General features: G+C 37.9%; 1 protein-coding gene across 1 annotated transcript in view; it reads right to left on the reverse strand.

Annotated features, from left to right (window-relative positions):
* The window catches only part of COL9A1 (collagen type IX alpha 1 chain), a 91885-nt gene extending 71638 nt beyond the window's left edge, over positions 1-20247 (reverse strand). Inside the window, exons 1-5 of the mRNA XM_036248346.1 lie at positions 20076-20247; positions 19497-19573; positions 18192-18269; positions 17943-18075; positions 11320-11716 (exon numbers count right to left, since the gene is read on the reverse strand). Of these exons, the coding sequence (XP_036104239.1) occupies positions 11320-11716; positions 17943-18075; positions 18192-18269; positions 19497-19573; positions 20076-20089 (699 nt within the window). The 5' untranslated portion in view covers positions 20090-20247. The remainder of the gene's footprint in view (positions 1-11319; positions 11717-17942; positions 18076-18191; positions 18270-19496; positions 19574-20075) is intronic.
* Between the last annotated feature and the right edge of the window lie 1302 nt (positions 20248-21549).

Below are 21549 nucleotides of genomic sequence, written 5' to 3' on the forward strand. Positions count from 1 at the left end.
AGATAAAAGAAAGAATGGAACAACCTTTTCCTTAATGAATACTAAGTTCCTGGCAGTGCCTCAAACAACCCTTTGAAGCAGATCACACATGGGTAAAGTGGAGCAGAGAGGTTAAATCATTTGCCACAGGTCACACAGCTAGTAAAAGGCTGGCATATTCCCAATGTGTCTGGCTGTAAAAGATGAGCTTTCTCTGCTACCTTACTTAGCCTCCTCAAATAATACAGAATGAGTTATGATTGTGAAAGGAGGTAACCAAGGCATATGGTGGTTGAATATTTGCATTAAAGATTAATAAAAAAGAATTATCTAGAAATTAAAACTGTGTAAGCTAGTTTCCAACATCTACTAGAAAACTCCAGAACTAGACTAAGACACTTTCATAAGAATTCAAACCTTTCCCTATTTGCATGCTTATTGCAGCTATGTCCAGAAGCAAAAATTTCCAGTGTTCATCCAAACACTGACAGCTATTTCTATATGCAGTTATATATTAGTGTGTATAATAAAATATCATGTAGAAAAAAAGAATTTTTTTCCTCAATGAGTAAATAAAAATATTACCAGAATAAGAAAAGATATCTTTCCACTCCCTAACTCTCAAAATAAGAGTTTACTAAGTCCTTTGTGAACTGGTAACTCAGACTAAGAATGGATTGTGTGTGTGTGTGTGTGTGTGTGTGTGTGTGTTATATTTTAATTCTCAAAAATAATTTATACCTTAATCACCTTGAGAAACTTTAATCATACTTATTGAAAATGCAAAGTGATTCATTAAGCTGTTTTCTCAAAAATGTAATTCTCTCTGGATAAACTGGCACACCTGTTTAAATATGTGAGATGCAATTGTGGCACGGGATAAAGGGGGAATGAAATGTAATTCATCTGCGAATACAGGCTGGGTTGTTCAGAGTGCAACACAGATCAGAAGCTTCTGAACACATCTTTGCATCCACACAAACACCACCTATGCATTGATAATCATGTATACAGCAAACATTTTTTGGTTGCAATATGAATTCCAATTTGCATGTTAATTATTTTGAAGGAAGATTGGCAGAGTTCCTTAGTAAAAGTCACTTTCATTATACATCTAAAATGCTGATTTTTACACATTTCTCATTTTCATACCTGGAGTCGTTCTTCTCTTTGAATACATACCGACAAACTATATGTGACAAATATTTTAATTTAATCCTTCAGGCAACATCTTTTAAGCCCCAATATAAACTAGGCACAAAGGAAACATTCTAGGGAAATTAAAGATATTCTCCCCACACCCCCACAAGGATTTTACAGTTTGTAAGACTGAAGAAAAACCCAAGCAAAAAAATAAAAAGGTTTTTTTATTAAATCTGTTCAATAGAACATAAAATGCCCTAGCACAGTCCATCCTTCTCAACATAAAATACTTCACCATTATCTCAGGGAAAAGTGAGTTGTGTCAGTATAAGGTGCCTTACTTATGCCCAGCTTGACATTACTCAATTATTTTCTTTAGGAAACTAAAGTATAATTCCAGCCCCTGAGCTAAAGTAGTGTCCAGCTGACAACTCATTAAAACAAGTAATTTTGGCCCTGGCCGGTTTGGCTCAGCGGTTGGAGCGTCGGCCTGCGGTACAGAGAGGCCCGGGTTCGGTTCCCGCTAAGGGCACGTACCTCGGTTGCAGTTTGTCCCCGGCCCTGGTTGGTCGTGCAGGTGGCAGCCACTCGGTGTGTCCCTTCACATCGATGTTTCTCTCTCTCTCTCTCTCCCTCCCGCTCTATCTGAACAAAAAATGGAAAAATGTCCTCGGGTGAGGAAAAAAAAAAAAAAAAAAACAAGTAATTTTGGCCCCAACTCTCTACCCTTTTAGTAGGACTAGAGATTTCTACTTATTTTGCCAGGCTGTTGAGAAAGATTAGTAATATATTTAAGCCCCTCATGAGAATTCAACAGAAACTAATAGCAGACAACTACCTTTTCCTCCCAAGAGAGAATTCTATGGACAAACTATGGAACTTGGCTCAATATTAACGAGAATAACACGAAGCTTGATTTTTTGCAAACTGAATTATGATTAAACTTTATAAGTATAAGACACCTAAAAAATATATCTTCAAAGATAATTTTTTTTTAAAACCAGAGAGATGTTTCATTAAGCCTCTGTCTACTCAGTAGCAACACATTTTTTTTTTATCCTCATCTGAGGACATTTTTGCATTTTTTGTTCAGATAGCAAGAGAGAAAGAGAGAGAGGGAAACATTGATGCAAAAGGGACACATAGAGTGGCTGCCACCTGTATGACCCAACCAGGGCCGGGGACAAACTGCAACTGAGGCACATGCCCTTAGCGGGAACTGAACCCGGGTCTCTCTGGACCACAGGTCGACACTCTAACTGCTGAGCCAAACCGGCCAGGGCACAACAACTACTTTTTAAAATACTTGAACATTTAGTTCTCATCCTTCTTTTCAGTTTATGACAAAATGTTGGTTTCTACCATCATAAGGGACTTCCTCCGAATGAAGCTTCCTGGTTGCTGAGCAGGAGGTTCTCAGCTGCCTGCAAATGAGAAATTTTTCCAACTCTATGCAGTTCCAGACACAGTGCTAGGAATTGTAATTAAATATGAGTAGGTGACAATCATCTAAATCATACCAAAGGCAGAGGCAGAATGATGAAAGGAAAGAGAACAGAAGACTTGAAGGTACAGACCTGGCATGCAGTAATTTATTCATTTTTACTCAACATATCTTTATATAATATATTTATGTGCTTGACATCAGTACTATGGAAGACACAAAAAATATTTAGTATATAGGGCAGTATCTAAGCCAAAAAAAAATGCTTTTGACAATAAATATATTGCGGTTGACAGGTGATATGGCTAAGGTCATCAACAAGGGGACCATATAACATGTCATATGCGGGTAGGGCCCTGAAGCGTTGAGATTTTCATAAGCAGAGATGAGGAGGGTAACCAAGTTCTGAAGAGAGGAGATGACACTAAGAAGGCACAGGATGGAAAGTGATGTAGAAAAGAGAACAGATTTGCTGTCATAAAGAGTAGACAGATGTTCCCCCTTGAATTCTAAGCCTGATCCTTTGAGACAGAAAAAGGCTACGATAGTAGAGCATCAAGAAGTGTTATCCTCTGAACTATGGTGAGGCATCCTGAGTTATCTGCCCATTTAAAAAAATAAAAAATAAAAAAATAAAAACCTCCCCTCATGCCACATCCCCCTTCAGCTGCCATCTGTTTCCTGCTCCCCTTCAAACAAAACTCAAAAGAGTTGTCTATATCCATTGACTCCAATTCCCTTCCCTTCTATCCTCTCTTGAATTCTTTCCAATTTGGCTTTTCCTCTCAATACTCCAAAGGGTGTTCTTTCAAGTTCACCCTCATTGGTTTCTATATCCAATGGTCAACTCTTAGTCTTCATCTTATTTGATCAATTTACAGCATTTCAGTGGGTTGACCATTCCATCCTCCTTGAAATACTGTTTTCCCTTGACTTTCAGGGTACCGCAATCTGCTAGTTCTCTCCTACATCACAGACTGTTTTTCTTAGTCTCTTTGGCTGAATCTTCCTTATCTCAACAACTTCTAAACATTGGTTGTTTCAGGGTTCAATACTAGAACTTCTCTACCACACTCATCTCTCAGTACTACCATCTTGTTTCATAGCTTTAAATACCATCTACCTAGGTGCCTCGTTAGCGCAGTAGGTAGCGCGTCAGTCTCATAAATACCATCTACCTTTGATAACTTCTAGAATTCTATTCTCAGCTAGACCTGTCTACTGCCTTCTCACTTAGATGTCTAAAATAGTGATCAACTTAGATGTTCCAAACTAACTCCTAATATTCTCATTGATACCTACTGTTGCCACAATCTTTCCCATCTCAGTACATGACAACTCTATTTGTGTATATTGCTGTCATCCTTGATTTTGCTTTCTCTCTTACACTTCAAATCCCATTTTCTCTACCCTCAAAATATATCAGTATCTGACCACTGCGCACCACATCCACCACTACCATCCATTTTCCAACCATGACCACTGGTGTCTGAAAATCTGCAGTAGCCACTTAAGATCTCCTCTTAAGGTTTCCCTAACGGTTCTGTACTTCTTTCTCCCTACTGTAAAGTGTCAAACAGCAACCAAAACGATGCTTTTTATAAATGAGAATATGTTGATTATCTATCCAAAACCATCTAATAGCTTCCCATCTTACACAGCAGGAGGTCCGAAATGTTAACACAATGCTCCCATCCTCACTCCGTCATGTCACCTCATTGCCTACTTGTCTCAGTCTTATCCCAGCCACACTGGTCTTTATGCTGTCCTCAAACATAGCAGACAGCTCCAACGCCCATCTCTTCTCACTCATGTTCTCTTTTGAATGCACTTTTCCCAGATGTCTACATGCTAATTCCCTTAACGCTTTAAGGTTTCTGCTAAAAAAATTTTCTCAATGAGGCACTCTCTCCAGGCACAATTTCCTGTTTCATTTTTCTCCACAGCATTCATGACCACCTGGCATACTATACATTTACTCATTTATTGATTTGTGTGCATCACCTCTTCCTAGAATTAATGCAAGCTCCAATGAAGCTTCAATTTCTATCTACAACTTAGAAAATATTTAATAAGTCATTATTTCATATTAATAAATGAATGCATAGAGGTGGATAAGAAATATAGTGAATGGAACACAATATGGTGTTACCTCAAAAAATTAAAAATTGAACTACCATTTGACCCAGTGACCCCACTTCTATGAATATACCCTAAGAAGCATGAAACACCAATCTGAAAGAATATATGTACCCCCATGTTCATAGCAGCACTATTTACAATAGCTAAGATCTGGAAACAGCCCAAGTATCCATCAGTAGACGAATGGATAAAAAAGCTTTGGTACATATACACAATGGCGTACTATGCAGCTGTAAGAAAGAAAGATCTCTTATCCTTTGAGACGACATGGAGGGACCTGGAAAGTATTATCTTAAGCAAAACAAGCCAAGCAGAAAAAGACAAATACCACATGATCTCACTTATTTGTGGAATATAATGAACATAACAGTCTGAGGAATAGGGTAGATTCAGAGACGTGGAAGTAGGGTACAGACTGACAACCCTCAGAAGAGGGCTTGGTGGGGGGAGGGAAGATATAAACCACAGAACTTACATGCATGTACGCATAACCAATGGACATGGACAACAAAGCCAGGGATGGGATGTGGGGGGGAGGGGAGCTGGGTGTCAATGGGGTAAAAAAGGAGAAACATCTGTAACAAAAATAAAATAAAATAAATAAATAAAAAGTTTTTTAAAAAAGAAATATAGTGAAAAAATTAATATTATTTTTTCTCTGGTTTGATTATGAGTTGGGGCAAGCCTGGGTTTTAATTTCTTCACCTGTAAACTGAGAGGTTTGGACTAGATGCACTCATTTTCTTCCAGCTTTGAAAGCCCATTATTTTATTGAGACCATGTTGTAACCAAAACACTAACCATACAGAAATTAACATGAGGAGAAGGAAAGCTGCCACTGATCTAACCCCTTGCCTTCTATCCATCCAATCTACGTAAGAAAGATTTCTTTATACTCTTAGTCCATACACATTTTAATTGAAATAGAAAAACTAATAGCACTGATTTTTTAAATTGCAACAGTATGGGCACAGCTGAGGCCAATAAAAATTTTACTGTTTTCAATTTTCCATTAAAAACAAATTTGACCATCATTTCATTTTTATTCTAGTTATCTGTAGTCCCTTTCCCAATCATGGCTTCTATTACATTGGCATCTCTTTTTTTGTGTGTTCTCCTTTCATCACCACATAGGGGAAAGTCCAGCTGAGCCTGGCGAGTGTGGCTCAGTGGATTGTCTTCTCATGGACTGAGAGGTCCGGGTTCAATTCCCAGTCAGGGCACATGCCCAGGTTACAGGCTTCATCTCCAGTAGGGGGCGTGCAGGAGGCAGCTAATTTATATTTCTCACATCAGTATTTCTCTCTTTCTCTCTCTCAAAAATCAATAAATTTTTTTTAATCCAGCTGATGTTGTTAATATGGTCTACAATACAGTAGATTAGATTTTATCTCAAAAAAAAAATTGTTTTGACAGTCAACATTAAAAGATATTTCGATCAAGTCACAGCAAAGTGTTTTAAAAAGTATTTTCTATGAATATGTTCAGATAACATTACCATTTATTTTGTATTTATTTTTTACTTCCAAGTGAAAGAATATTTATAGAAGGTATACTTGTCAAAAACAATTTCATAAGCCAACTTCATAGTTTAGATACTATGCATAATAGATATTATGCATTTCCTAAATCACTAAAAACATAACTTTCCTACAATATTTATTAAATACCAGAAACAGCATTACCCACAACCCCCTAATTGAGTTTCCCATATTATTATCTATGACACATTGTTTTTACATTTAGAGCTTAGTATGATTTAATTTTGTGGAGTAGAGAAAAAGGACAGATAGCTCCTCCATCAACCGTCTTTTTGGTTCTTTCTATTTACTCTCATATTTTCTCTGAATTTAATAAAAATGACATATAGTGACATTTTAAAATATACTTTTAAAAGCATTTATCTGTCTGATTAATCCTGTTCCACATTGTTTTATTTGAAATATGCATAGGGATAAAGAAAAAGGGTTTGAATCATATATTTGGAATGCCACATAAACTTTTATCCTCCCTCAAACAAGCTCAAACCCCTAGTGGACATCCCTGAAAAGGGGGAAATGCTAACTTTGTTTTCTAATAGAGCTGTACCAAATAGCTCTCCTAGGCAATCATGCTGACAACAAACAATAAAGAACCTGTCATAAAATAACAAGTTTTTTATGATATGCTGCCAGAAAACTGAGCTTTGCAGTGGGATAAATGGCACCATCCTAAAATATGGGCACAAAGGAGAATAGGAAATATGGGATTTATTGCTTTAAAATCAAACTAACAATGTATTACAGTGGTAGATTGGGAAAAAATATAAAATGCTCTGGGGCCACTAAATAACCATGAACGATGAGATGATGTTTGAGTTGTAGACCATATGAGCAGCTATATTGCAAGCCTTAGAAAAATCTCCTGAAATTGGTTTCCTTTTCCAATTTAGAAAAGGGAGAGACACAAAAGATAGAATAGGTAGGGGGAAATCACAAACAAGTACGATATAAATGAGTCTTTTAGCATTGATGCTCCATCAAATGTTGTTTTCTATTGCCTTTTTTATTAAGCTGTTCCTAGAGCTACCTCTTGACATCTGAAAATGCCTTTAGAAGGGATGTTTGCTTCTGATTTACTTACTAAACAAAAGCAACTGTTGATCCTGAAGAAAAAGCATTCAATTAATGCAGAGTGTGAAAGATTAGACGTTGAGAAATGCACCATTCCTTATTGTTTTCATGCTATTGGCACATTTTGTTTTCATTTAATTTTCTCACATAGTGATATGGAATAGTTGCTGTCTCTAAATTGCGAGAAGGGTGCCCTATCAGTGTACTTCTGCCTCCTGGAATATATGGATACCACTACTCGTCACTCTCTTGTCTTCTAAGGGACAGGTAGTCACTTAATCTTCAGTAATTGTCAGCAACTTTAGTTTCAGACAAATTGGTGAGATCATAGGACATAAAATAAAAATAGGGCATAGTGCCCAGCCGGTGTGGCTCAGTGGCTGAGCATTGACCCATGAACCAAGAGATCGCTGGTTCAATTCCCAGACAGGGTACATGCCCAGGTTGTAGGCTCAATCCCCAGTGGGGAACATGAAGGAGGTGGCCAATCGATGTTCTCTCTCATAGAATGTTTTTAATCTCTCTTTCCCTCTCCCTTCCTCTCTCTCTAAAATCAATAAAGAAAAAAATAGATTAAAAATTTAAAAAAGAAAAAAATACAAGACAACTCGTGGGCACCTGAGTTTGGTCTGGGGACTTGATTGGGTATTTGACTACTTTTAGTCTAGAAAAGTGAGGAGCAGTATAAGAAAACTAATAAAGCTTAAAAAGGGAAAAATTGGCAAACATGGGAATTCCCAAATGAGAGTCCTTTTGCTTAGAATTACTGGAACTTATCTTCTCCTGGATAACTCTTATTCATCTCCAGGGTTCCTCTTAGACATCATCTCCTTCAGGAAACAACCTTGGATTCCACTCTCACACCTCTGTGCCCTGATCTGAGTGAGTTGTTCCCATGTGCTTCCATTCACTATCATGGTACTTATTGTGTTATATTGTCATTTACTATCTGAACACTTCACCCTCTAAAGACTGAAGAATGTTAAGAGCTGTGATTAACTTTGTATACCCAGTACACAGCACACGGTGATGTTCACTGAGTAAATAAACAAGTAGGATTAATGCCTGAGGACATGTTTTATGCAATCTTCCTTCTTTAAAAAAAAAAAGCTTTGTCCTGCAAAGTAAATTTTGAAAATTCTATGCAAATCACAAATGTTTCCCAAAATAAAAGTAATGAGATGTTTTATAAAGAAAGATATGTGATTGCACATATTTTTTTAAATTTTTTATCAGAGGAGTGTTAGTTGGCATAGCAGAAAATAAGGTAGATTAGAAATGTTATACCTAACCCTGTTTCTTACAAGAAACCTTCTGGAGATGATTTCTCCAGCTGTGAAATGAAGATGATCCTATCTGTGCTTGTTAACTTATGAAACTATTGCAAGGATCAAATAAGTCAATGGGAATGAAAGAATTTTGAAATCATTAAATTGGTATATTAAGGGTATGGAAATTTTTAAAAACATAAATGGGCTTTTATTACATACAGTTTTCTACTTTTCTTTATACATGGTGAAAGTTGAAGAGTACATCTTGGTGACAAGTTTGAGTTTGACATTGTCACTGTCAGTCCTTGGATACAAGTAAAAAGTTTTTGGCTTCTATATCCTTGATCTATTTTAGTTATTGTCACTACCATCACCACCACTATATAATCAAATATGGAATTGTTTGTACCCTTAATATACCAAGTCTCTTCTGTTTCCTTGTGGGGTAGTCAGAATTGAGTACAAAAGAAAAAGTTCTTCAGGTTTGTCTCAGGTACTTTTAACATTGGCTACTCAGTACTGACTGAAAAACTCTTTGGTGGACCAGCAGCAAAATGAAACACCAGCTTCCAGGTTCTTTGTTGTATTCCTGCACTTAGAAGACTAAAACAGAAGATAACTGGTCCTAACTTGTCTCCATTGTGATATGAGACTAGACTTGTCAGAAAACCTACAATCAGCTGTAGCATTACTTGCTATACTGTAATATAATGAAATAATATTATGACTTTACTTCTCTGGCAATCAGACAATTTAATAGCACGTTAGCATCAAGGATTCAGAATTATAATGACTTGTAATGGTTTTCAAGGCCAGTGAGTCAATAAATCAATTTTACAAGTACTTGATCAATATACATCACAGTGAGGGGTACCCGCTTAGGTCTTTCCCCTCATCCATGGTTCAGAAATGTCACAGAGATTGCAGAAGTTCAGTGTTGTCTGAAAACCACTCCAGTGCCACTGCAAAGATTTTACTGCATAAAATTCAAAGTGGCTCAACAGTGGTCCCATTGGCTTTCTGACCCAGCCACTGGAAGTGTGATAACTCATTAGTTGAAGAAATACTTTCTCAAGTGTCTGCAAGCCAGAGCAGCAATGTGGCAGTTACAAATTGTTTCCTGTCCATTACAGAATATAGAAATTTCACACTACCCTTCACACTAATCACAATTCTTCTCTTGGAAATAAATTATTTGAACTATTCCATTACTGAGATGCCTGATAACATTTTTTTTTTTTTTTTTTTACTTTGGAGAAGGGCACAGAAACTATTCAAAATCATTGTATCACTACTGCTGTACTCATGATATGAGTTTGGTGACTAGAATTTATCAGCTCGGAGAGAGAAAGAAAGAGAGAGAGCTTGGCATCAACAGTTCATTTATTGAGCTGTAAATTCTTTAGTTTTCCCCAAAAGAACACTTGTCTTCTAAGATATATTTTTTAATCCCTGTCATAATACTATAAAATATCTTTTTAAAGAATTATTCTGTGGGGTGAAGGGGGTCAGTGTGGGGAAGAATGGGGGACATCTGTAATACTTTCAACAATAAAGATAATTTTTTTAAATAAAAGGATTGTTCAAGCCCTAGTCAGTTTGGCTCAGCGCTTAGTGTCAGCCCATGGCTCAGACCGTGGGTTGTGAGTTTGATTCCTGGTCAAGGGCACATACCTGGGTTGCAGGTTCAATCCCCAGCCCTGGTTTGGGTCATGCATGAGGCGATCAATAGATGTGTCTCACATTGATATTTCTCTCTCTCTCTCTCCCCCCCCCCTTCCTCCCTTTCACTCGATCTAAAAATCAATGGAAAATATCGTTGGATGAGGATTGCCAAAAAAAAAAAAAGAATTGTTTGGTAAAACTTTAACAATTCAAAATGACACAATTACATGGTACTTGTTGGCACAATTATGTGTCATAATGCCTTACCTTTATATCCATGGATCTCTATAGCAAAACCATGAACAGAGCTCAAAAATCCTTTACTTTTATAATACTCCATGTGAGGCCTACTTCTAAATAAACAAATATTTTGCCCTCTATACAATTTTCATTCTTGCTTATCAGACAGCATATGGCTTCCTAACCTCATCTCCTACACTCCACAGTTAGTATCCCTCACACCTCCTCACACACACACACACACATTTTCACATATGCATTTCATCCAAACCAGGCAGTCTCCAGATCTTCAAATGTACCCTAGTTATTTTCTGCTTCTTTCCCCTCTAATGCTCTTCCTCAACTAGAATGCACTTTCTCCTCTTCTTCTGCCAATTCAAATCCTTCCACTTCTAGGTCATGGCTTCCAAGAAACATGGAATTCTTGACTGAGTCCACCATTCATTTTAACCTTACTTTGAATCTTCTCAGTTATTATTTATATACGATGTATACTACATGAGTATTGGTTTCTTTTAAGTCCCCACAGAAGGATTCTGGGTGCTCCAGGTGGACATGTAGCAACTTCCAAGTAGACTTTAAGCTCCAAAAGCCAGGAGCCATCTACTTAAGGTCCTCTGAATTTCCATTCTATCTGGTACATGCTATACTCAAAATAGTCACTGAGGGCTCTCAAATAAGTGCTTGAGTGAATGAAAAAAGATGAATAAGTTAAGTGTTCATGGTTTAAGACATTCAGATGATTACCAATGATCTCTGAGGTATTCATTTTTAGCAATCTGGTATTGATTTAATCTACCATAGTGCATGATTGTATACTTACCGGAACAGACACTTGAGCATTATCTGCAAGTTTTCCCAGCACAGCGAAGCCATCGACATTGATTTGGCCTCTTGGTTTTATAGGTAAGGATTCGATCCTGTTGCAGTCAACAAAAAGTGTAGCACTGCTCCTTTCTACACCAATCATGATCTTATGCCACTGGGAGTCAAACAAGGAGGGCAAATTTGAAAAGTCTGCGGACTGGAGGCTTCCATCCAGTCCCTTGTATGAAAATGCAACCGATTTTGTTCGGCCGTTAATCTTCACACCAACTTGTTCCTTCCCTGAGGAATCCTGAATCTGCCAAATGTTCCAGCTCTTTTCAAGTGTGCTTCCAGTCATCCGAAAAGTGGTTAGAAAGGAGTATTCTTCAGGCAGTCCACTGGGATATAAATGCCTGAGTAAAATTTTAAAACAGTAAACATAAATCTTGTTTTCTGTACCCATGCCTATTACCATATTCTCTTATGCTATTTTAGGCTCTAGCACTACAGAGAAGCTACAGTGTGAAATACTAGGCATTATTTGTTCTTTCATGACTGTTCATCAGGACCTCCACAGAAGTTCAATTATGCATGTACATTAACGCTCCGTCTTAAAATATACATTAAACAAAAACCCTCCCCCAAAGCTAAAGAGAGTTCCCAATGCCACACAATCCCAACAATATTACTATTTACGCTGCCTAAAGAGCTACTGTTCAGCAATTTCATCTCAGCCAAGGAACACATTCTTGCAAAGTTCTTGGCACCATTTCTTCTACAAATGAAAGAAGAGATCATTTGGAATCCGAATCAGCTCTGCTAGTTTATGAGACCACTTCATTAAAGCAGCTTTTAAATTTTTTATTTTAATATAACATGTTAGGATGGTTATTTCCATAATTGCTTGGGTATTTCCCTAGACCTATGTAAGCATTTTGAGAATCAGTAACTGTGCAGACCTGGGAAGTTCTTTCACACTGAGCATGTTTTGTTTTTTTTCCCAAGGAGTTTGAAGAATGATGTTAAAGTAGCAGCTGTTGTTTGTCACTAGATGTGTGACAAGGGAAAGGTGACCAGTTCTTACTTCTCTACTCAAACCTAGTTGTTCTGCCATCTGACAACTGAGCCTGTATCATTGCTACTTTATTGCTTTAAGTGGCAGCACAAGACCACCAGTGGCCCTAAGGCCTCTCCAGTACATGTGGAAACTGTGGTCTGAAGCTACAACTACCTAGATCTTCTTCTGTTGAACCAAACTGCTAAAGCCTGCGCACCAACATTAAAAAATTAATTAATTAATCAGCATATAGTAAATGTACATTTTGTTATTCAAGGGTTCAAAGATGTTATCCTTTTACCTTCCTCCTTCTAAGTATAAAAAAATTCCCTAAGTAAGGAAGAAATGTTAGGAAAACTAGATGCCAATTAATTTTGCTTGCTAAATAATACAGTCTGGCATTTCTGAGAACAGTTATGGACCAGGACCCAAAGGCCCACATAACCTTTCTTCAGGTCATACCCCTGTTATATAGCCCCCTTCTTGTGAAGTGTAAAGAAGAGAATGGCAAGAATAGATATCTGATTTAATGTGTTGATTTAATGTGTTGCAAACTAAAATGAATAACATATAGATTTATTGAATTGACATATGTGTTGTCGCTAGTTACATGAAAAAAAATTATTGGGGTCAAGAATTTCTAAACCAAAAAATTCCTCAGTTCTAAGAATGTTTAGCAATAAGTGAAATTACTCAACTTGCTAATATTTTCTATCTGTACTTTTACTCTAGCTACAAAAACTTTGTCATCCCTTATAATAATAGCATAAACAAATATATCTCTTTATTGCAAAAATTTTTGCAAGCCGTCAACATAATGGGTCAACAATGTCAACAAATTTCATTGCTTTCTTAGTTTTATAAAAATGATAAAAATGTGAAACTTTCCATCTGAGTACATTTTTATTATCCAAGGTTTTTTTAGTTATTATTTTCTAAAATAACTGGTTTTAATTTATAACATTGAGTTAATTCCTTTGCCAGTATACATTCTTAAATTATTACTGATGATGTGTATTATACTTAACTCAGAGCTTTCAATTCACTAAATATCTTTTATGTCTGTCAAGTGTACAGGAGGTTTTAAAAAGTAAATTTTTAAAAGACTGAGTTGGAACTAAAAAAAGAAAGCACGTATACAAGAACTATTTCCCCAGAATGGAGATGTCTACCACATCTATTTTGATGTTTTTTAAAACATTGATTGTCATATTTTCCTTGGACTCTAGATTTTTCAGAATATACATATTCCAAAATAATTTCTAGGAAAGAAATTAAGATATATTAATGACAACATAATCTATTGCCTACTGTATATAAAACCTTGTAGAAGTTTTACATTTCATTTAACTGACCTCAATTTGGAGCTGGGAAATAAGTTTTATTCACTAGTGAAATTTGACAAGTATTCATTTAAATTATAAATGGGTTATTTTAATATTATTTTCACATAATAATCTGGATTTAACTAGATGTTTAAAGAATTTATTTTTCTTTTTTGTCCAAGATAATTACTGTTGAGGTCTGAGGTTTTTTATAGAAGGAAGATAAATCCTAATGCATTGTCCTCTTCTCTTCCTTAAAGCAGTTTTCTTATAGGCTTTTTTTTTTTTTTTTTTGGTGGCACGTACCCCTAGCGGGAACCGAACCTGGACTCTCCGGTCCACAGGCCGTCGCTCAACCACTGAGCCAAATTGGCCAGGGCTTTTTTTTTTTTTTTCCTTATAGGTTTTTTTTTTTTTTAATTGATTAATTTTTGTTACAGATGATTCTCCTTTTTTCCCCCACTGATTCCCCCCTCCCCCTCCCCTCCCTGCCCCTTCCCCAGATTGTTGTCCATGTCCACTGTTCATGCATACATGCGTATTTCTGTGGTTCATCCCTCCCCCACCTCCCCACTCCTTAGGGGATTGTCAGTCTGTACCTCGTTTCCACGTCTCTGGGACTACCCCATTCCTCCTTATAGGTTTTTTATTTAAAAATCTATGCTATCTATTTATTTGTTTACACATGTACTGAGCAAAGCTGTAGAATTCCATCAGTCCCAGCAAAAAAAAATATATATATATATATATTTGGTTTGATTTTAGAACTCTCAGTAACTTGCTTAAGTGACTGTTTTTCAGAGACATGAGGTTAACTGAGGGATCCCTCACAATTTGTGCTTCACCCAATCTTTCCTGCTAAGTGAGCAAAGAGATAATGTTAAAAGTAGCATAGGACATAATGTCCCCATTTACTTCTGACTTGGTTACATAATGCCAAAAACTTTTTAAAAATGAGTCATGATTGAAGTTGCTAAAGAACAATTCATTTATAGACATATTGTTAAGCCAAAGGTATCCATCTGTCTTTCTTCATATCCATTAAGAAAAAATATATATATGTGTGTGTGTGTGTGTGTGTGTGTGTGTGTATGCAGTGTGTGTGTGTGCTTGTGTGTACATAGACAAAATAATCGAGATTATCATGTTGTTAATATTTTATACTAGGCTAATATAGTATCTTGATGTTATAAAAGAAAATTTCTCTCAGTTTCAAATTAATAAAATATATCTATATGTATTTATATATACCTAAGACCATTTAAAAGTCCTCAAAAATCTAATTTATAGAACAGTCAGTCCCATTGTCTTTTCTGAACACCAGAGATTCTGTTCTTACAAATATGCTATGCACATGGATAAGTAAACTTGACAGCATACATAATTTAAAAGAAACTGGATCTATAAATCATTTATTCCATTATGTTACAATCTGCACAGAGTATCTTAAAAGGAGAGCTGCAAGGGTTTGAATAAAAGATAAGAAGTCTTTAGACCTTGAAACATTTGTTTATGACCTTAACCCAAAGAAAGGTAAGGATTGTATTTGTTAAGGCAAACAAACATGACACATTGTAAGTATGAACTGAGAATGTGAAACTATGCCTAAAATAAAGACTACAAACAGCAAAAAGTATGTCTCAGAATCTTTCAAAAAAAATTGAAAAGAAAAGTAAGGATAATTTATGACTGTGTCACATTAGTTCCAGATGCCATACTCTCCCCCTCTTCCTCCCTCCCATGAAGAGCCTGCAAATACGTTTCTTTTTTGCTCACTCAGAGCCTATATTCTCCAGCATAGAAATTCCTTTAACACCAAGGCAGTCTACTCCCTACCCTACATGATCTGAGAGCAATTCCAGTCTCTGCCTATCTTGCCACTCGGTTTTTGAATGAAGAGGACTTGGAGGGCAGCTGGAGAAGAACAAATTCACTGAGGAGAGAAGACTTCCACCTGCACACACTTTCCCTCCAGTGCTCCCCACTACTTATGGCAAACGAATAGCAATGTGCACCAAGCTCTCTCCAAGCCCTCGCCAGTGATTTACTTTTGCTCTTCATGGCTATTCTTGACACAGTTACTGTTATTCCTAATTTTAGACTGAGGGAATGGAAATAAAGCTTGTTTAAGAAGTTTGCCCAGCCCTGGTCGGTTTGGTTCAACGGTTAGAGCGTCAGCCTGTGGTCCTGAGAAAACCGGGTTCGGTTCCTGCTAAGGGCACATACCTCAGTTGCAGTTTGTCCCCAGCCCTGGGTTGTGCGGGTGGCAGCTACTCGATGTGTCCCTTTCACATCGAGGTTTCTCTCTCTCTCTCTCTCCCTCCCACTCTATCTGAACAAAATATATATATATATAAAAAAAAAAAAAGACGCTTGCCCAAGAATGGACTCTATTGCCTATTTGGGACTCCATCTATCTCAGGCCTTTGGATGTACTCCTTTTCTTTGTATTTCTTTCCCCTATTTCCTTCCTCTTCTTTTCTTTTCTTTTCTTTTTTTTTTTCATCTTTTAACAAGCCTTGCCAGTAAAAGAAGAGTTTTTAGTATTGGGGAGAGGGCAGAGAGTCAAGGAGAGAGACTATGGGATATTGACCATAGCCTGTTGACAAGTATTTAGTGATAACTCTGGGCACTTTGAGAGGAACACCAAAAAAAAGGTGAGCAAGAAGTAGGGGTCTATGTGGCCTTCAATCTCTGAACTAAAGTTAACAATATTCCAGATTGTACCTTAAATCGTAGAAGAGAAAATTAAGTCAGCATTGTGTGTGTGGGGGGGGGGGGCATCTTTTGTCATGTTCAATTACTTTATTAAAGAAAGAAAAATATGAAAGTTTTAAAATTTTATTGAAGAACACAACTAACACTTCTGTGCATGAAAAGAAAATAGAAGCAAAAAACCTTAATAGCTGTTATTATGCCTTTAATCTTTCCAAACGTGAATGGCTTTCCAAGGTCAGTGTCAAACCATGGCCAGCAGCCCAGCCTCTGAGGCGTGTCTCAGGGCCCCAGCACTTCCTAACTCAGTGGTGTACCTTACACTTCCCAACTCCAGTTTCCTCTTCCATAAATTATAGATAAGAATGTCCTCACCACAGGGTTGTGGTGAAGATGAGACTTAATGTTAATTGGAAAGTGTATTAAAAGAATTTTTATAGGGCACTCTTATTGTTTTATAAAATATAGTATGTTCAAAGCGTACATTTCTATCTTCAATCTGGCACTATATCAGAATGTTCTAATTTGATCAAAATGTTCACTATTGTAAACATTTATTGTTTCCATATTATTTTTTACTGTTCTAATTAATCATTATTTACCTTTGCACCTTAACTTCTATCCAAGCCCCAAATTTCTTGTTCATCTACCAAAGGAATCTTATTTCTTTTTGTAGTGCACTAAGTAAGACATAATTAATAGTCACATATAAGATATGAGGTGACATTGAACTGAGAGCCCTGATGTGCATTTATAACAATGGTATGACTCAACACTTACACATACACAAAAGCACCTCCATAATGAACGATTTAAAGGATAAAAGATTCCCAAGTCGGAGATTTATCATTATGATTATCACTACCATTGTTTCTGTTATCACTGCTTTAGTTTTGGTGTTTTGTTTTTTTATTGATTCTGAAAGAGGGAGGAACGTCGATTTTGTTGTTCCACTTATTTATGCATTCATTGGTTGATTCTTGTATGTGTCCTGACCAGGGATGGAACACACAACTTTGGTGCACCGGAGTGATGCTCTAACCAACTGAGCTACTCTGCCAGGGAGTTAGTTTTGCTCTTGTTTTGTTCCTGCCAGGAGTCAAGCACTGGGTGTGTGGTTCCATTTCAGCACCAGGACGTTTGAACAGCACCATTGTGAGTCCTCTAACCACTCCGCGGTTCCTAGTTAAATTTATGCCTAACCTCTGGCACTTTTCACAGAGGGTTCTTTCAGTAAAAACCAGACAAATTGCAGAAAATCAGAGAGTAGAGTAATGAGAACTTGTCCTGAATCAATGTATAATAGTCTCAGTGATCCCCACCTCCCCCCACCCCTGGAATGGATAGTAAATCACATACTGAAAACATGAACGGCATTCACATTTCAGGCCCTGAAGATAGGTAGGTAAATAAATTTCTTCATCTTTAAATAAAATCATAATTTAAAAAAAACATTGAGCATCAGAAGATTCTCTAAAATTGGATAGCTTTTTATTTTTAAAAATGCACCTGAGGCAGATAGATTGAAATTTTTTACAATACCTGGTTGGAATCCTAAAGTCTACATTAGTTCCCAACTTGTAAGCCACTTGTAATGCAGTCGATCCTACTATCCTTTGGATAGCTCTTGTAGATGCCGCTTTATCTACCTGGAACTGCGAAATTAAGTCAAACCCTATAGAAAGGGAACACAAAATTAAAAGTCTATTGGTTTTATTCCTTTCCACAACCCACCCAAATAAATAGGTTTACAGAAAGCATGCATTTTCAAAATGATGCACTGCTACTCGCCTGGTAAATCATCCTGGCCAATCCTGACTTTTGGACAGAGTTCATTTTCACCATTAGAAATTGAATTGACAGGAAACCCTGCAAAAAGAGATCATATGTCATCCTACCTCATCTCTTACAGGGATCATGGGGAATATGTCAATAATGATAAGAACTGAGCAATTATTTAAAGCACTACATTATACCAAACAGCTAGCTTATCAGTAGTGTATTTGACTTTAACACTAAGACTCTAAAATTATAATTCATTCATTTCGACTCATCCTGGAAAGAAGGCAAGGCACAAAGGTCCTTTAGTAATCTGTGTTGGGGAAATGTTCCTTGTGGGGAAGTTAGGAATTTGTTCCTTTTGGAACTGGAGCTGCACAGCTTTCTGAATGGCACGGTGTCAGAAGCCTGTTTGGAAAACTTTTGGTGGTTTGGGCTAGAAAATATTCGTTAAACACCACAGATTTTACAATTCCTAAGAGAATCCAGAGCCAGCCTAGAGCCCATTTAATGAGATTTCTGGAGAGGGGAGTTCTTAGAAATCTTTGTCAAATAGAGAGGGGATTTGGTGGAGTCTCAGGTTCACTAATCCTGAATAAAATATAGAGGACATATTTAATTTCATAAGCTCATTCTAACAGATCAAATAAGAATCCCAACTAGACTATTGCTAGTATTCTAAATTGGGAAGAGTAATGAGGTGAAAATGAAAAGGATTAAATGCTCGATTTGATGAGGAATCCTAGAATGAACCTGGGTGCTCCATACACAAGTGGAAGATGGTACCGAAGTGTTTTCTCCCCACCACAGAGGGCCTCCTGTAACAGTACAACCCTTGTGCCCTGCTGAGACTCACCTGAAGGCAGAGACTTCCTAGACTTCAGAAAAAGTATTTTACAGCTACAAAGCTTTGGCCCAGACATCCCAGTACATCAAATATATCCCCCCAGGACCCCAGATTAATAACTTCTATACATCTATACATCTATCCACCCATCCACCCATCCACCCATCCACCCATTCATCCATCTATCTATCCATCCAACATTAGCAATCACCACCTGAACCAGGCAGGCACTGTGCTAGGCACTGGAGCACACAGGCTGGCTTTCCTGCCAACTTTGACCACAGCCAGGACTACTTTATACCCAACACTGACCACAGAAAACCAGCCACAGAGTACCTGTGGCCAAAGCAGGATTGGAGAGAGGGTACGAGGGACCATGGGTGCCTCACTCAGTCCTCACTCAGCCTGGCTCTGCCTGATCCCTTCTGGTAACAAGTGATGTTTCAAAATCTAGAAACTGTGACCCTTACTTGGGCGACGCTTGACGACAGTGGCAGATGCCCAGGGTCCCAGGAAACTGCATACAAAGAAGAAAACTGGAATTTTCCTGAAAAGGAGAAAAGGAAATGATTCAAACATGAGTCCTTCCAGATGGGAAATACTTTAGTATTTTTAAACATGGTAAAAACCTAATTACTACAGCATAGTTTATTTTTTTCATTGTGACTTGGAAGTCTTACTGAGAGATTTAATGAACTCTCACACTTTCAGCTCCTCCTCTAAAAACGATCATTGAGTTGTTGTTGTTTTTATCTCACGTCTCTACTTCTACCTCACTGTTTCTACACCGATTTCCTTGTCTGTATTTTCTTTCTTTGTAGTTTCTCTGCCCCTCCATTTCAGTAACTGTCTTTCCCTCTTTCGCTGTCTCTTCTGCCTCCCATCCTTGCTTGTTTTTGTCTTGCTTTCTCAACTGTCTCTCTCTATCTCTGTCTCTGTCCCTGTCTCTCTCCTCTCATCTCTCCCTTACCTCCTCTCATCTCATCACCACTGCAAAAACACAGACCCTGGGCCATGTTCCCGCCACTCTTTCCAGGGTCAAGTCTTACCAGAAGGTCTTCATTTTCCTGATTGGTTTTCTGCTGCTGCCAATAGTCCCTACGAAGAAGGAGTTGTAGGGGAGTCAGTGCCCCCCCAAGACCCTTTCACTGTCGCCCCAGGACTGAGGACTTCTGGCCCCAGCCTTGGTTCCTCCTGCCCCTGGGAGGGCTAACAGCAAAGAGAGCAAACCAAAGGCATCGGCTGACACTTTAAACCAAAGCAGAAGGAAGGGGTGGGGAAAGGCGGCCCTGTAAGCCCTAGTCTAGCCAGGGGTGTGTCCCCAAAGCTAACAAGGTTACACTGAAGGAGGGATTAGCAAGGGAAAGTTTGCTGAAAAGGGGAAAAAAATCAGGATGTGGAGAAATGCACTAGAAAACCCCAGGCAAGCCCTACAGGGATACAGTGGAGGCTTTTAGAACTGCTGCGCGAATACAGGGGGCCTTTTAGAGGCCTGAGGTGAAGAGGGGCAGAGATGTGGGAACTCAGGGGCGCCTCGGGGCCTCTCCGACCTCAGTGTGAATCCTCGTTTGTTCTGAAGTTTACAAGTTAAATATTCTTGAGCAAGTGAGTTTGTCTGTGTATCTCACCGTTGCCTTCACTGAAAAAATGGGTTGAAAGTAGTTACCTAAAACAATTGTTTTGAAAATTAAGCAAGATAGCAAAGCAGAGAATCTAATGCTTACCTGGGAGAACAGTTATTCCTCCTATTATCGTCATTATAGCTAACACTTCACTAGCGACCCTCTGTTGAAAATGCCTGAAGCCTAATGACATTTAATTCTCACAACACTGTAAGGTAGGGCTAAAATGTTTCCTAATCTACAGATGAGAAAATGAAGTCACTTGTAAGGTGTCCAAAGTGGCCCAGTTAATGACTCAATACACATTAGCTCCCTCTTCTTCACGGTTGGACATTTTGATAAACATAACACCAAGCCCTCTAGTTCTTATTTCTTCTTAAACTCTGTAATTACCAGAGCTGAGCACAATATCTTTGGAGATAAACAGTATGTTGTTTTCTACAAACAAGTTGGGAGCAAATTACAAGAAGCACAGACCTGTAAAGAGAGATTTTGTCAGGACCATGTCACACATACCCACCCTCTGTCCAGAACCCGAGTGGGGGTGGGGAACCCACTTCCACCCCCTCAGAATGAGCTGCTTCTGGCTCCATCTTAGGGGTTGTGAATGTCCTGTCCTAAAACATGGACATGTGGGGTCAGAAGACCCAATTATTTTAATAAGTTGTGGTATCCAGTGTAAAGTAGTTTTGCTGTCTTGACATTTAATTTTTAAATTAATTTAATTTTTACTTAATTAAAAAATAAATGGTATTGTTTCTTATTTTTTATTTGTTTTTCTTTATAATGCGTATTCTCTCTTCTGCCTCACTCGGCTCACCGGAGAGTTTGCCCTGAGAAGCCGTGAGCGGGGCAGACTGAACGTGCGTGCCGTCTGTTCAGCATTCCTGACCAGTCATGA

This window comes from Molossus molossus, unplaced genomic scaffold, assembly GCF_014108415.1.
Source record: "Molossus molossus isolate mMolMol1 unplaced genomic scaffold, mMolMol1.p scaffold_m16_p_8, whole genome shotgun sequence".
NCBI classification, from domain to species: Eukaryota; Metazoa; Chordata; class Mammalia; order Chiroptera; family Molossidae; genus Molossus; species Molossus molossus.